Here is a 15,216-nt window from a genome sequence, read left to right on the forward strand (position 1 = left end):
TGTATGGAAGTTAAATGGCACATCACACTAAAAACACCATACCAACAGTGACATTTGGACAGGGGAACATTATGGTGTGGGGCTGTTTTTCAGCATACTGCACTGGCAAACATCATATGATTGATGGAAGGGTGAATGGAAAACTGTACCGAGACATTATTGATTAAAAAAAAAAAAAAAAATCTACCAGGATGATGAAGATGAAACAAGGGTGGACATTTCAGCAAGACAATGATTCCAAACACACAGCCAAGGAAAAATTTAACTGGTTTCAGAGAATGAAAATAAAGCTGCCAGAATTACCCAGCTGACTTGAATCCAACAGAAAATCTATGGAAAGACCCAAAGATCAGAGTTCATAGAAGACATCCAGAGAACCTTCAAGATTTGAAGAATGTTTGTGTGGAAGAAGGGGTCAAAATCACACATGAGCAATGAATGTATCTTGAAGCTGTCATTACCAAGAAAGGCTGTTGCACAAAGTATTAAATAAATATCAACAAATGTTAGATTTTTTTCCTTATGTCATTCCAGTTTACTGCATATAACTTAATTTATGTACTTATTTGTTTTGATTTCTTTGCGTGTGTGGATAGCTTGGGTTGTTACTGAAATCTGGTGAAATTTTCATGTCAGTAGCTCCTTTAGAAATATTTTTACGGAGGAAAAATGGCTATGTGTTTATTATTCATTTTACCTGCTGTATCTCACTTGAATAACCAGACCAACTTTGGATGAATCTTTTGGCTGCCCCTGTTTTTGCTGGGGGTCACCACAGTGGATCTAGTACAGCCACATGTTGAAACTGCATGTTTCATGCACAGGTGACCTTCAATCTGAACAGTGCATCCAGAAGGTATTCACAGAACTTCACTTTTTCTATATTTTGTTATGTTAAAGCCTTATTCCAAAATGGATTAAATATTTTTTCCCCAAAATTCTACACACAATACCCCATAATGATAATATGAAAAAAAAAATTTTTTTTAGATTTTTCCAAATTTATTAAAGATTTTAAAAACTAAGCAAAGTTTGCCATGAAGATCAAAATTGAGCTGAGGTGCCTCCTTGAGATGTTTCTACAGCTTATTTGGAGTCTGCCTGGGGTAAATTCAGTTGATTGGACGTGATTTGGAAAGGCACACACCTGTCTACATATAAGGTCCCACAGTAGACAGTGCATGTCAGAGCACAAACCAAGCATGAAGTCAGGAATTGTCTGTAGATCTCTGAGACAGGATTGTCTTGAGGCACAGATTTGGGGAAGGGTACAGAAACATATCTGCTGCTTTGAAGGTCCCAGTGAGCACAGTGGCCTCCATCATCTGTAAATGGAAGAAGTTCAGATCCACCAGGACTCTTCCTAGAGCTGGCCACCCGTCTAAACTGAGCAATTGGGAGAGAAGAGCCTTAGTCAGGAAGGTGACCAAAAACCTGATGATCACTCTGTCATTCCTCTGTGGAGAGAGGAGAACCTTTCAGAAGGACACCCATCTCTGTAGCAATCCACCAATCAGGCCTGTATGGTAGATTAGCCAGACAGAAGCCACTCCTTAGTAAAAGGCACATGCCAGCCCGTCTAGAGTTTGCCAAAAGATACCTGAAGAACTCTCAGACCATGAGAAACAAAATTCTCTGGTCTGATGAGACAAAGATTGAACTCATTGGTGTGAATGCCAGGTGTCATGTTTGGAGGAAACCAGGCACCATCCCTACAGTGAAGCATGATGGTGGCAGCATCATGCTGTGGAGATGTTTTTCAGTGGCAGGAACTGGGAGGCCAGTATTGAGCAAAGGGTTGAATACTTATGTACATGTGATTTCTTAATTTTTTTATTTTTAATAAATTAGCAAAAAAAAAAACAAAAAAAAAAACAACAACAACAACAACAACAACAACTTTTTCCATGTTGTCATTATGGGATGTTGTGAGTAGAATTTTGAGAGGCATAAAAATTAATTTACTCCATTTTGGAATATGGTTGTAGCAAAACAAAATGTGAAAAAAGTGAAGTGCTGTGAATACTTTCTGCATGCACTGTAGCTGCACCTTGCATAGCTGATATAAAATGTGTGACTGGATGAAAGTGAGGCATCGCTGTAAAATATTTTGAAATGCAGTCGGTCCTGTTTCCAGGCCAACATCAATTGAGAGGAGCTTCTAATTTTTCAGGGGGCAAAAACATTGAGTACAAAGCCCCACCTAATAATATTTGTACCATATATTTTGCTTTTAGCTGTGCCCAGTTGCTCAGAGTCCCCACAGTGGATGTGGTACAGACCCCCATTGGGATGTGGCACAAATGTTACACCATATGCACATCCTGACACAGCTCCAGTTCTACATGGAGAAACGTGTGCAGCTCCTAGTGTTCCTAAGTAGACTCTCCCCTAAGTACTAATCACAACCTATTCTGCTTAACTTTTGAGACCTGACAGAAACAGATGCGCACAGAGCAGCGTAGCTTCATAATCTGAAGAATGCATGAATGAATGAAGGCATTGCAAAAATAATTGTGCAGAAAAATGTATTTTTAATGCTTTCTTCCCTCAGTATTACTGTCTTCTAGTTTTGCTACGGAAATGAGGCATTAAGTGAAATTAATAAGAAGCATTAAAAAAAATTCTTTTGTCTTTTTTTTTTAAACAAAAATCAAGTTTATTATCAAGGAAAACACAAGTATTGGCTCTGGACTCTATTAAATTACTCTATTTAGGGCAAAAAAAAAACAAAAAAAAAACTACCATACAATTTAAAACAAAAAAAACTTGCATGTTCAAGCTTGTGCTGCCCAACAAGAATTAGATCGCAGTGCTCTCTGGTGCTCACACTTGAAATCAAGGAATTCCACGGGTTCATGGAAGGAAAACAAAAACCAGAAACATCTGGTATTTTTCTAGGAACAAAAACGAAACCATGTTACTGAACAGAATCGTTTACTTCAAATAATGTAAACCGGTTATTAGCATTATTTTTGTTTAGTTCTTGAAAAGGTTTCCGTTTACAATGACCCACTGAGGTTCACTTGTTCCTGTTGTTCACTTTGTGTGTGGAGAGCAAACACAAGTTTACTAATTTGACCAGCAGACAATCATGAAGCCTAGGCCGCATTCCCAATTATCATGAGTGGTAAATATTGTAGGGCACAATCTTAAGGGCCCCTTCACACATAATACGAATAAGTACAACTCAGGGAGACTCACAGCGAAACCATGAAAACATCGCGCTGACGGGTAGGCGTGCATGATCTCAGTGCGACGGTTCGTGCATGCAACAGTGTCTTTTGAGCAGGAACACAGTGTGAGCAACTGCACCACATCACGCCACTGATGTGGAGAACAATAAAATAAAAACTAGCTGTTTAATTAGTGAATATCACTGGGTTGAAATAAATAAACCATAAAAGGGGACGCAATACAGGAACCCGCGGTTAAATAACCCTGGTTAAAAACAAAGTCATTCACAGGCAGTGTTGCCACAGTTACTTTGAAAAAGTAATCCAATTACTGATTACTGATTACTCCTTGAAAAAGTAACTTAGTTACTTTACTGATTACTCAATTGGAAAAGTAACTAAGTTAGATTACTAGTTACTTTTTTAGTTACTTTCCCCAGCTGCCGACAACAACCCTCTGCCACCTCAACATGACAATGATACCTGTTTTGCCAAAACTCACTTTATAGTCACCCTTTCTTGACTTCAATGAAAATAAATACTTGTTTTATAAAAAATAAAATAAAGACCTCTTTCTTGACCTCATATTTAACTGTTGACAGCACTGTAACAGTAAAACTTGCAATTTCTAACCTACATTGTTTATAAATGTAACTATTAAATTCATTTTAACATTTTTCTAACATTTAAATTCTCTCTAAACATTTTACTTGTTGAAATTATTATTATTTTAAGTAGTATTAGTAGTTGTAGTAAAAAAAAAAAGGCTTCAAAACTGGACCTTTAATCTAGGGGTGTTGGGGGGGGCACATCCCTACCCAAGCCCCATTCCATCTGGATTTGCCCCTGCTTTGGCGTTTGAGCACAAAGAATGGATAACGTTTATTTATGCAGAAAACATGACCAGATTTACAGGTAAGAAAGATTTATTGCGTTTTCACATCATGTGGTCCTCAGAAAGAGAGTTTAGGTGCATTTGAGTGGAAAATAATGTTAGTTGTTGATGCGTCGCGGAGGATCAGCTGTTTTTAGCAGCAGATACCGAGCGGCTCAGAGGAAAAAAAAAGCATAAAAATGTCTTTGTAAAGCTCAGTGCAGGTGTGCTGTTGTCACCGCGCTTTAAGAGGTGAGGACGAGTCGACCTGCTGCAAAAAACCGTGGATGAAAAGCTCACAGCTCGCTTAAAGTGGGCAGTTCAGTCGAACCTCGACCCCCTGCCCACGGAACAAATTTAATGCTGCTATCGACCCACAATGTAAAAATAGTGACTTGGAGAAGTAACTTTAATCTGATTACTGATTTGGAAAGATTAACACGGTAGATTACTTGTTACTAAAAAAAGTGGTCAGATTAGTGTAACGCGTTACTAAGTAACGCGTTACCGGCATCACTGCTTACAGGATTCAAACCCATAAGCTCTGATTACCAGACAGAAACTTTACTACTGCTTGACCATCGCTGGCCTCTAATTAGTGTGGAAAAATGTCTGAAATCAAAAAAGACATAGATGAGGTGTGCTGTGTGCGGCCACTGCAGCAAAGGCGAAAGATGTTTTGTATATTTCCACATGAGGACAGCGGGCAGAGACACATGCCTCACACAGGAATGTTTTAAGTTCATGTCCTTCCAAACACGGTGTTAGATCTTTGTGTGTGTCAGCTGGAATTTGGCCAAAACCTGCTGCGAGAGGTGTCGATGGGCTTGCACAGCGCACAATCTGTCTTTCAGCCACTGATGCGTGCAGATAGTTGTAGCAACAGGTGTATGAGGCAGCTACGATTTTACACGTTTTGCATACTATTCCTGCTTCATGCACACGTCATGCGCAGTTCGACCAAATTCACACTATGTGTGAAGGGGCCTAAAAAATGGTTGTTTTCGACAATAATTTTGTCTGTTTGCTCACTTTGCTGGACGGTGACAAGCATTAAATCAAATGTTGGAAACAGTGAGCATTAGCATTCAGGGCTATCCTTTAGCAATGGCATAATAATGGGATACCATCTTGCAGATTTTCAAATTTAGGGTGTTCCCTTTCTGTTTTCCAGTTATACAACATATTATTGTATAAAGATTGTAACTTTAAGCTAAAATGAATAAATGGTGCTGCAACCAGTTATGAACTGCAACTGGTGAGTTGGATCCACTGGGAGGGGAGGAAGCCGGTCAGATCTGGCAGGCCCAAACGTATCGTGAGGGTCTGCTGGGAATGACTGGCAGAACCCTCTGTCAGCGAGGTCTTCAACTCCCACCTCCGGGAGAGCTTCTCCCAGATCCCGGGGGAGGTTGGAGACATGGAGTCCGAGTGGACCATGTTCTCCACCTCCATTGTCAATGTGGCCGCTCATAGCTGTGATCACAAAGTCTCTGGTGCCTGTCAAGGCGGCAATCCCTGAACCCGGTGGTGGACGCCGGAAGTAAGGGATGCCGTCAAGCTGAAGAAGGAGTCCTACTTGTCTTTGTTGGTAGTTGGGACCCCGAAGGGAGCTGACAGATACCGGCAGGCCAAGCATGCCGCATCCCGTGCGGTCACAGAGGCAAAAATTCGTGTCTGGGAGGAGTTCAGGGAGGCCATGGAAGAGGACTATCGGTCAGTCTCGAAGAGATTCTGGCAAACCATCCGACGCCTCAGGAGGCGGAAGCAGCTCTCCACCAGCACTGTTTACGGTGCGGGTGGGGAGCTGTTGACCCTGACTGGGGATGTTGTCGGGCGGTGGAAAGAATACTTCGAGAATCTCCTCAATCCCATCGTCACGTCTTCCGAAGAGGAAGCAGAGACTGGGGACTCAGAGGCGGACTCATCCATTACCCAGGCCGAAGTCACTGAGGTGGTTAGAAAGCTCCTCGGTGGCAAGTCTCCCGGGGTGGATGAAATCCGTCCTGAGTACCTTAAGTCTCTGGATGTTGTGGGACTGTCTTGGCTGACACGCCTCTGCAACATCGCGTGGCGATCGGGGACAGTGCCTCTGGATTGGCAGACCGGGGTGGTGGTCCCTCTGTTTAAGAAGGGGGACTGGAGGGTGTGTTCCAACTATAGGGGGATCACACTGCTCAGCCTCCCCGGTAAGGTCTATTCCAGAGTACTCGAGAGGAGTATTCGAACAATGGTCGAACCTTGGATTCAGGAGGAGCAGTGTGGTTTTTGTCCTGGTCGCGGCACACTGGACCAGCTCTACATGCTCCATCGGGTGCTTGAGGGTTCATGGGAGTTCGCCCAACCAGTCCACATGTGTTTTGTGGATCTGGAGAAGGCGTTCGACCGTGTCCCTTGGGGCACCCTGTGGGGAGTGCTCCAGGAGTACGGGGTCCGGGGTCCTTTGCTAAGGGCTATCCAGTCCCTGTACGACAGCAGCAGGAGCTTGGTTCGCATTGCCGATAGTAAGTCAAACCTGTTTCCAGTGCATGTTGGCCTCCGCCAGGGCTGCCCTTTGTCACCAGTTCTGTTCATTATTTTTATGGACAGAATTTCTAGGCGCAGCCAGGGTGTAGAGGGGGTCTGGTTTGGGAATCACAGAACCTCGTCTCTGCTGTTTGCGGATGATGTGGTTCTGTTGGCTTCGTCAAATCAGGACCTTCAGCGTGCACTGGGGCGGTTTGCAGCCGAGTGTGAAGCGTCCAGGATGAAAATCAGCACCTCCAAATCCGACGCCATGGTTCTCGACCGGAAAAAGGTGCTTTGCCCTCTTCAGGTCGGTGGAGTGTCCTTGCCTCAAGTGGAGGAGTTTAAGTATCTTGGGGTCTTGTTCACGAGTGAGAGACGGATGGAGCGTGAGATCGACAGACGGATCGGTGCAGCATCTGCAGTGATGCGGTCGCTGTATCAGACCATCATGTGAAGAGAGAGCTGAGTAGAGGGGCAAAGCTCTAGATTTACCGATCGATCTACGTTCCGATCCTCACCTATGGTCATGAGATTTGGCTCATGACCGAAAGAACGAGATCGCGAGTACAAGCGGCCAAGATGAGTTTCCTCCGCAGGGTGGCTGGGCGCTCCCTTAGAGACAGGGTGAGGAGCTCGGTCACTCGGGAGGAGCTCGGAGTCGAGCCGCTCCCCCAGCTGATCGGGAGGTCTGGGCGGCTTTGCTTGAGCTGCTGCCCCCGCGACCCGACTCCGGATAAAGCGGAAGAAAATGGATGGATGGATGGATGGATTCAATATACGTAATTTAGAAGGACCTTGGAACATGTTTGTCAGTATCGTCCCAATAACTGTCCAAAGACTAATGTTTCAACAATAGATTATAACAAAATTTATTGGCTTTGATTATAATAAAGTATATTTTATCAATTCATATTTCATAAACACTATGACTAAAGAAACCTACTAAAAGTACTACTATTGTTATTTGTGAGATTTTATATACTTTACATACAGTGCATTTACTTATTTTAATTAATTTATTGCAATATAGATTTTAAATTATTTTAGTTTTGGGGAATTTCAGCTAGGTTAGAGTGGATTTGTCCACAGGTTTGACACTAGTTCATGAAATTTCTGCACTAAAAATGGTTACTGCATTAAAAAGCCTTTAATCATTTATTATGCCTATGAAGTCTCTAAACTTGGAGACGCTGCTAAGGCTCAGTTTGAGGTCTCGTGTTTGGAAAAGATTTGCTCAACACCTCAAGGACTACCACATGTGAACAAAAGTCAAAGCTAATTCATTATATGCTAGACTATGACTTCGACGTCAAAGATATAAGTTTTACAATACTTTTCAGAACTCCTGCTGTCAATAGCAGCTCATTTAAAGATTGTGAATTGATAAATAAAGGCAGATGGTCATCTCTGCTGTTGTCTTAGCCTCCTGTTGATGATCTGTTTGCTGTAAGAGAAAATAGGCCATCAGACTTCAATGTTTGTGTCTCTGGAACTCATCAAAACTTGACTGAAGTAATACACACTTTAGTCATCATTCTGTGCACGACATTGACCTGTTTTTGTCTGGTTCTGCTCATCCCATTGAGATTCAAATTTATCTCAGAAGATGCTGTCTTCTCTTATCAGACTCTCTTACATTTTCTATGATTGACATCTCACTGTTCAATATGTGTCCTGTACTCCTCTCCCCTTATGCCGTGTTCACATCGGACGACACACGACGCCACCGGATAATGGTGGCGCATCCTTCGCCTAGCGGTGTGTCGCTCTGCTTTCGCTGCGAAAATTCGCCCCAAATGCGTCATCAAATAGTAGGAGCTTCCATTCCGCTCGCCATCAAGTAAACACGCCGAACTTTGATCACACAGAGCGAGTTGCTGTGCTCTATTTTTTGTGGAAAGCTGACATCACCAGCGGCGCCGTCCCTGGGTTCACAACATCCTCATGAGACGTTCCCAATTCGGGGAGTTTCATTATTTGCTGCAGGAGCTGCATCTGGATGACGGCCACTTTCATCGGTACTTCCACCTCTCCAGGAACCAGTTTGAGGACCTCCTGTCCCGTTCGTGTGCGCACATGTGAACAATTAAAAAAAAAACTGGCTGCTGCTGCTGCTGCTGCAGTCCTGCTGCTCGCTGTCCCCTCAAACTCTCTCATAATTGTGTTATAAACCAGTTACCATTTGTTTTATTATACATCTGTGTAGTTAATAAATAAAATAATCTTCACGGATGATTTGTTCGCACGTGCACGTAAAAAAAAAACTGGCTGCTGTCACTGCTGCGGTGCTGCTGCTCACTCTCCCCTCAAACTCTGTCATAATTGTGAAATAAAGGACAAAAGGGACATACGTCCTGCTCACAGGCTGGCTGCCAAAGACAGGACATGTCCACATCAAGTATAAACTCCAGACATCTCCACGTCACTACATATCCAGTCCCTGATTGGTCATCGCGGCGCGACAAGAAGAAAAAGTTCAGATTTTTCAACTTGGGGAGGAGGGCAACGTGACGCGATATCGCACCACATACGTGCCAGTCACCAAAATTGCTTAATTGGCGTCCATCGTGTCGCATTGCGTGGCTTGGAGTTTTGTGGCGCTACAATGTGTCCTTCCATAGGGATTACATGGCAACCTGTCGCCGCTGTTGCTTGCGTGTCGTCCGGTGTGAACGCGGCATTATACAGAGGCATTGTAATGCTCTATTTTCTGGTTGACCGCAGTCTAGGATTAGGGGTCTTCAACTGGTTCAAAATGCTGCTGCCAGACTTTTGACACAAAGCAGAAAGTTCGACCACATTACGCCCATTTTGGCGTCCCTGCACTGGCTCCCAGTCACTGGAAGATTGGATTTTAAGGTACTGTTATTAGTTTATAAGATTGTTCATGGACTTGCACCTCCCTCTCTGGCTGACCTGGTAAGCCCCTATGTACCAGCTCGGGCCCTGCGTTCTCAGGGTGCAGGACTTCTATGTGTTCCCATTGTGAATAAAAGTCTGCCGGTCACAGAACTTTCTCCTGCCATGCCCCAGCTCTGTGGAACGATCTCCCGGCACACGTATGGCAGTCGGATACTGTGGAGACTTTTAAATCACATTTAAAGACTCATTTGTTTTCCTTGTTTTATCATTAGTGTTATGATGTGTTTTTATTTTTGTATTCTTGTATGGTTTTGTCTTTTTATTGTGTTTTTAAATTTTTAATTCAGTTTTTTGTTTTTATTATGTTGTGTGAAGCGCCTTGAGAAGATTTCATCGTGAATTGGTGCTATATAAATTAATAAGTTTGATTTTGATTTTGAGGAACCCCATTAAATTGCACAAGTTGGGATCCACAAAACTGTACCGCAAGTTAATGAGGTTGACTAAAAAAAATTTTTAATCAGCTTACCTTGCCATATTACAATAATTTTGACCATTTGAAGCGTGATTCCTTCCTGGATGGTGATGATTTCTTTATCTGGAGTGGGTGTAGGATCTTTTTCTTCCTCCCTGGGAATGTTGAGGTGATAAGGGTTTCGTCAGTGCAGACAATTCAGTGTTTTTGGATGTGACCATCCTCTTTAGATCATTCCCGCCTGTTGAGCCAGAATTTCTACAGGCATTATTTGTCTTAGTTATTTGTTACGTAACTATGTATATAGTTATTGTAGTTTTTATATACTTGTCATTGTTGTGTTCTCTGTGTTTTTAACACGTGGTTGCACTGAGCCATCATTTCCAGGTGTCAGTGAGTGGTTGGCCAGTGATCAGCTGAAAGGCACCTTGCCGTGCTGTGTGTGCTCAGGCAGTGGCTGGCCGGTCCCCATGTGATGTGGTCTGTACATAATTATCAGCATGTCATGCAAGTGTGCTTCCCCCACATGTGTTGAGGGAGGAGCCAACCCACTGGCATGCCACATGTGTTGGGGGGATTTTGGCACAGTCACACCCATGTGTGTTGCTTGATAACGGCACACTCGTGTAGCACTTAGACAATTTTCACAGACAGCTCGAATATGGTCATCTGCACTCCGCTATTGTGCCAGGAGCACGAATAGCCCCGCCTTTTCTAAGTGACCAGCGAACAGTGTTGAATGTTTGTGTGTGGCACCTGGAATTTGATTGACACCTGCTGAGAGGGGTTTGAAAGGGCACTCGCAGGGCACTCGCTGTCTTTTGGCCGCTGGTGTGCATGATTGGTTGTGGCGACAGATGTATGAGGCATTTGAGGTGGCTCCAGTTCCTCTTTCATTCACCAGTCAGCTTCAACTGTGTTATGTATGAAGGGGCCCTTAGCACTGTCGCCTGTGTGCTTGCTCTAAGAGTTGGTAAAGTTAGACATTACTCGTGTGAAGCCCCTTGAGGCAGCATTGTTGTGATTTGGCATTATATAAATGAAATGAAATGAAATAAATAAATAAATAAAAAGCATCCAAGCTGTCTGCAGTAAGGATGGGACTCTGTTGACTTCAACTGGGAAGGTAATCGGGTTATGGAAGGAACATTTTGAGGAACTCCTGCATCAGAATGGAATGCCCTCTACAGTAGGGACAGAGCTGGAAGCTGATGAGGGATCATCAACAATTTCTCTGATGGAAGTCACTGAGGTCGTCAAACAACTCCACAGTGGCAAAGCCCGGAGGGTTGATGAGATCCGTCCAGAAATTCTGAAGGCTCTGGGTGTGGAGGGACTGTCTTGGATGAGACGTCACTTCAACATTGTGTGGAGGTCTGGAACAGTGCCTAAGGAGTGGCAAACTGTGGTGGTGGTCCCCATATTTAAAAAAGGGGGACCAGAGTGTGTGTGTGTGTGTGTGTGCCAACTACAGTGGCATCACTCTACTCAGCTTCCCTGGTAAAGTCTACTCCAGGATGCTGGAAAGGAGGGTTCAGCTGATAGTCGAACCTCTAATTGAAGAGGAACAATGCGGGTTCCATCCTCACCGTGGAACAACCAACCAGCTCTTCACTCTCACAAGGATCCCGGAGGGGGCCTGGGCATATGCCCATTCAGTCTACATGTGTTTTGTGGACTTGGAGAAGGCGTACAATCGGGTAGGCCGAGAGATACTGTGGGAGTTGCTGCGGGAGTATGGAGTGTATGAAAACTGTACATACCCCACATTTTTGTAAGCAGGTGGTGATGATAGCACCGAAAATAAAATGGAGTACTAAAAAATCTAGTAAAAAAAATCTGAAATTTATTTTGCTATTATTGCTATTCTAACTGTATTCCTAAACCCAACCCTAATGTGTGTTTCTGAATGTTAAATGTGAAACACGCATTGTGCATATGAATATAAATTCATATGTTGATCAAAATTGTGATTAAAGGTTTTGGGTGGACCCCAGACAATTTTCAGGTTTCAAAGTGGGCCCTGGCATTTTAAGTTAGGAAATAAGTGGGCTGTAATTATGAGAATGATAAAGTTTGGTTCATGTTTGTCTGATGAGACTGTCGATCTTCAACACCAAACAACACCTGAAGATCCACATTGATGTGACAGATAGAAACGTGCAATTACCAAGAGTATATTAGCTTAATTACGTTTTAGCTTGGAACAATTATGTGCATTCAGACTGCAGCCCTCGTAAATGCACGCTGCAGTGGATGACAGGTGGTGATGAGAATCAGACTTTGTTAAACTAGACATGATAATCACAGTCTGCCACAGTCCTCTTCATGTACCTGTCAGCCACTGCGGAAGATGTGGGAGTCACCAAATTATCAAACAGGTGTGGAAAAACAACTCTCAGTTCCTCAGCGGGTTACAGTACATCCGGAAAGTATTCACAGTGCTTCACTTTTTCTACTTTTTATTATATTAGAACGTTATTCCAAAATTGAGTAAATTCATTTTTCCCCTCAAACTTCTACACACAAGATCCCATAATGACAACATGAAAAAAATTACATTTTTGCAAATTTATTAAAAATAAAAAACTAAGAAATCACATGCTATATTCACAGTCTTTGCTCATCACTTTGTTGATGCACCTTTGGCAGCAATTACAGCCTCAAGTCTTCTTGAATATGACTGGAGCCGAACTTCCAATTAAGTTGTAGAAACATCTCAAAAATGATCAGTGGAAACAGGATGCATCTGAGCTCAATTTTGAGCTTCATGGCAAAGCTGTTGTATGGGCAGCTGAAGAGGAGGTACTGCTGGCCCACCACCAGAGGGCGCCCTGCCTGAAGTGCGGGCTTCAGGCACGAGAGGGCGCAGCCGCCTCACGGGAGCAGCCGGGAATGACAGCTGTCTCTCATCACCACTTGACAGCTGTCACTCATCACCACCTCATCACCATCTCGATAAAAGCCGGGCATCAACTCCACCTCCCTGCCGAGATATCGTTCTACCTCTCAGGTAAACCGCTCAGCCATATTCCTGAATTATTCAGTGACAGTTTTTTGCATCGGTACTTTTGAAGTTGGTGAGTGCTTGCAGCTGGAGGCTGGGTTTGTGGTACGTGGAGGGCTGACGGCTTCGCTCCCCACGCCAAACTTTAATAAGTACTCACAGATTTCTGCACGTGCCTAGTTTCTGGGTTTGAGGTGGAGGTGTTTGTCCCACCAGAAGAGGAACTGTGTTTGCTGACTGTTTGCTGGGTGTGCACACACCCACCATTAAACTGTTTCTGCTTCCTGCCAGCAGTACCAGATCTGACAGCTGGAGACCGTGGCCACCTGGGGACTCAGGACTTGGCGGCTCCAGTGTGCTCCGGATCCGTGGGCAGTAGAAATCGTGTGGGACCCGGCTCTTCTCTGGACAGAGGTCTTCTATCCTCGAGCCTGCCCACACGTCACCTTTGTATATTTGACTTGATTCTAAATCTGCTATTGTCTGTATTCCGTTGTGCACATTCACAACATTAAAATGTTGTCTTTTGGCTCATCTACTGTCCGTTCATTTACGCCCCCTGTTGTGGGTCCGTGTTACTACACCTTCACAACAAAAACCTGTGAATACTTATGTGTGTGTGATTTCTTAGTTGTTTTTTATTGTTAATGAATTTGCAAAAATCTGAAAAAACCCCAACAAAAAACCCACCTTGTTTCACATTGTTATTGTGAGGTATTGTGTGTAGAATTTGTTGAAAAAAATTGAGGAAAAAAAATGATTTCATCCATTTTGGTATAAGGCTGTAACATAAAATGTGGAAAAAGTGCAACGCTGTGAATACTTGCTGGACGCACCGTATATTTTGCAGTAAAATCCAACTCTTGATAAATGACAAGCTCTGACAGGTGAAACATTCTTTTACTTCCACACCTGTTTTACCTCCGTGCACATGAAGCAAACTAATCTGTACTATTCTTGCACAGGTTTCGTGCTGGTTTTAAACAAGCCTTCCGTTGCTGCCCCTGCATCACTCCCGCTTCTTACGATGGCCTGGAACTCAAGTCCACGCGTTACTACCAGACCCAGACCAGTGTGTACAAGACCAGCCGGATGGAAACAACTGTGTCCACTGTTCTCCAGGTTGGCGACGACATGGAACAACCTAAGGCAACGGTGAAGGCTACAGCTGGTATGGGTGGCGATGGCACTGTTGTTGTGGACAGGCCACATCGCTCCTCCCTGGATCTCACATCTAACGGATCGTCATCCCACGGTGCCTCAAAAACAGTTTCGGAGACATCCAGCTTCTTCTCCACTAACAACCTGCAGGAATAGACTCCAAGTGCAAACGCAGATGGCATTTTACCTCAAAGCAGGTGGAGAGTGAGTTTGCTTCATACAAAACAGATTTTTTTTTTTCTACTCTGTGTACAAACCATTTTAAGAACTGCACATACGTACAGTAACTGTGGCCTGTGTTTGTTGTGCTTTTGGGGTTTTACACATGACAATCCATCGTGACATTAATCCTTCTTCCTGTTGTCTGGCCTTTGGACCAAGGACATTTTGTGGTTTAGTGTGCTGCTCAAGGATACTTCCGTAGACAGACTAGAAGTAGCTCAAGATCGATTCATCCACTCGGATTAATGTACAGCTCCCTCCTCCCCACCTCCGCCACAGCTGCCCTCAATGTAATGTTTCACAGTCCCAGGCCCTGAAGCCCATTGGTGCCACAGTTTGGTAGAATTACTTTGAAATGTAATTGGTTATTCATACTCATACTCATCTTCAACCACTTATCCGGGATTGAGTCACGGGAGCAACAGCTCTAGCAGGGGACTCCAGACTTCCCTTTCCTTGGCAACATTGACCACCTCAACTTGGATGATCCCGAGGTGTTCCGAGGCCATTGTGGAGATATATACTCTCTCCACCTAGTCCTGGTGCCCAGGGGGCTTCCTTACCAGATGCCACCTCAACTGGCTCTACTCCGCTTTGTGATCAGTTATTGACATAATACAATACAGTTGCAATACTCTGGATTATTTGTAATCGGAATACTTTTGGATTACTTCAAAACTAATAACTGAAAATGATGCCAAGGATTCCAGTTGTATTTTCTATTCAATAATTGATTAAATTTCAAAATAATCCTACCCTGAATAAACATCAACCACATGAGAATCCACAACTCCCCATGGATGGACACCAGTCTGACACAGGTTACTTCCCCAGGCATGACCCATTTATAGCTGGGTCGACTAGGAAAATGCAAATGAAGTGTCTTGTCTACAGACATGCGTTCTGACCAGGATTCAAATCCAGGTCTACG

The 15,216-nt window shown here is 43.7% G+C and overlaps 1 protein-coding gene across 1 annotated transcript in view; it reads left to right on the top strand.

Annotated features, from left to right (window-relative positions):
• tacr1a (tachykinin receptor 1a) overlaps positions 1 to 14,288 on the top strand; it is a 188,439-nt gene extending 174,151 nt beyond the window's left edge. The window contains exon 5 of the mRNA XM_034171053.1: positions 13,868 to 14,288. Coding sequence (XP_034026944.1) covers positions 13,868 to 14,219 — 352 coding nt within the window. The 3' untranslated portion in view covers positions 14,220 to 14,288. The remainder of the gene's footprint in view (positions 1 to 13,867) is intronic.
• Positions 14,289 to 15,216: the final 928 nt, after the last annotated feature.

This window comes from Thalassophryne amazonica, chromosome 5, assembly GCF_902500255.1.
Source record: "Thalassophryne amazonica chromosome 5, fThaAma1.1, whole genome shotgun sequence".
In the NCBI taxonomy this organism is placed as follows: domain Eukaryota; kingdom Metazoa; phylum Chordata; class Actinopteri; order Batrachoidiformes; family Batrachoididae; genus Thalassophryne; species Thalassophryne amazonica.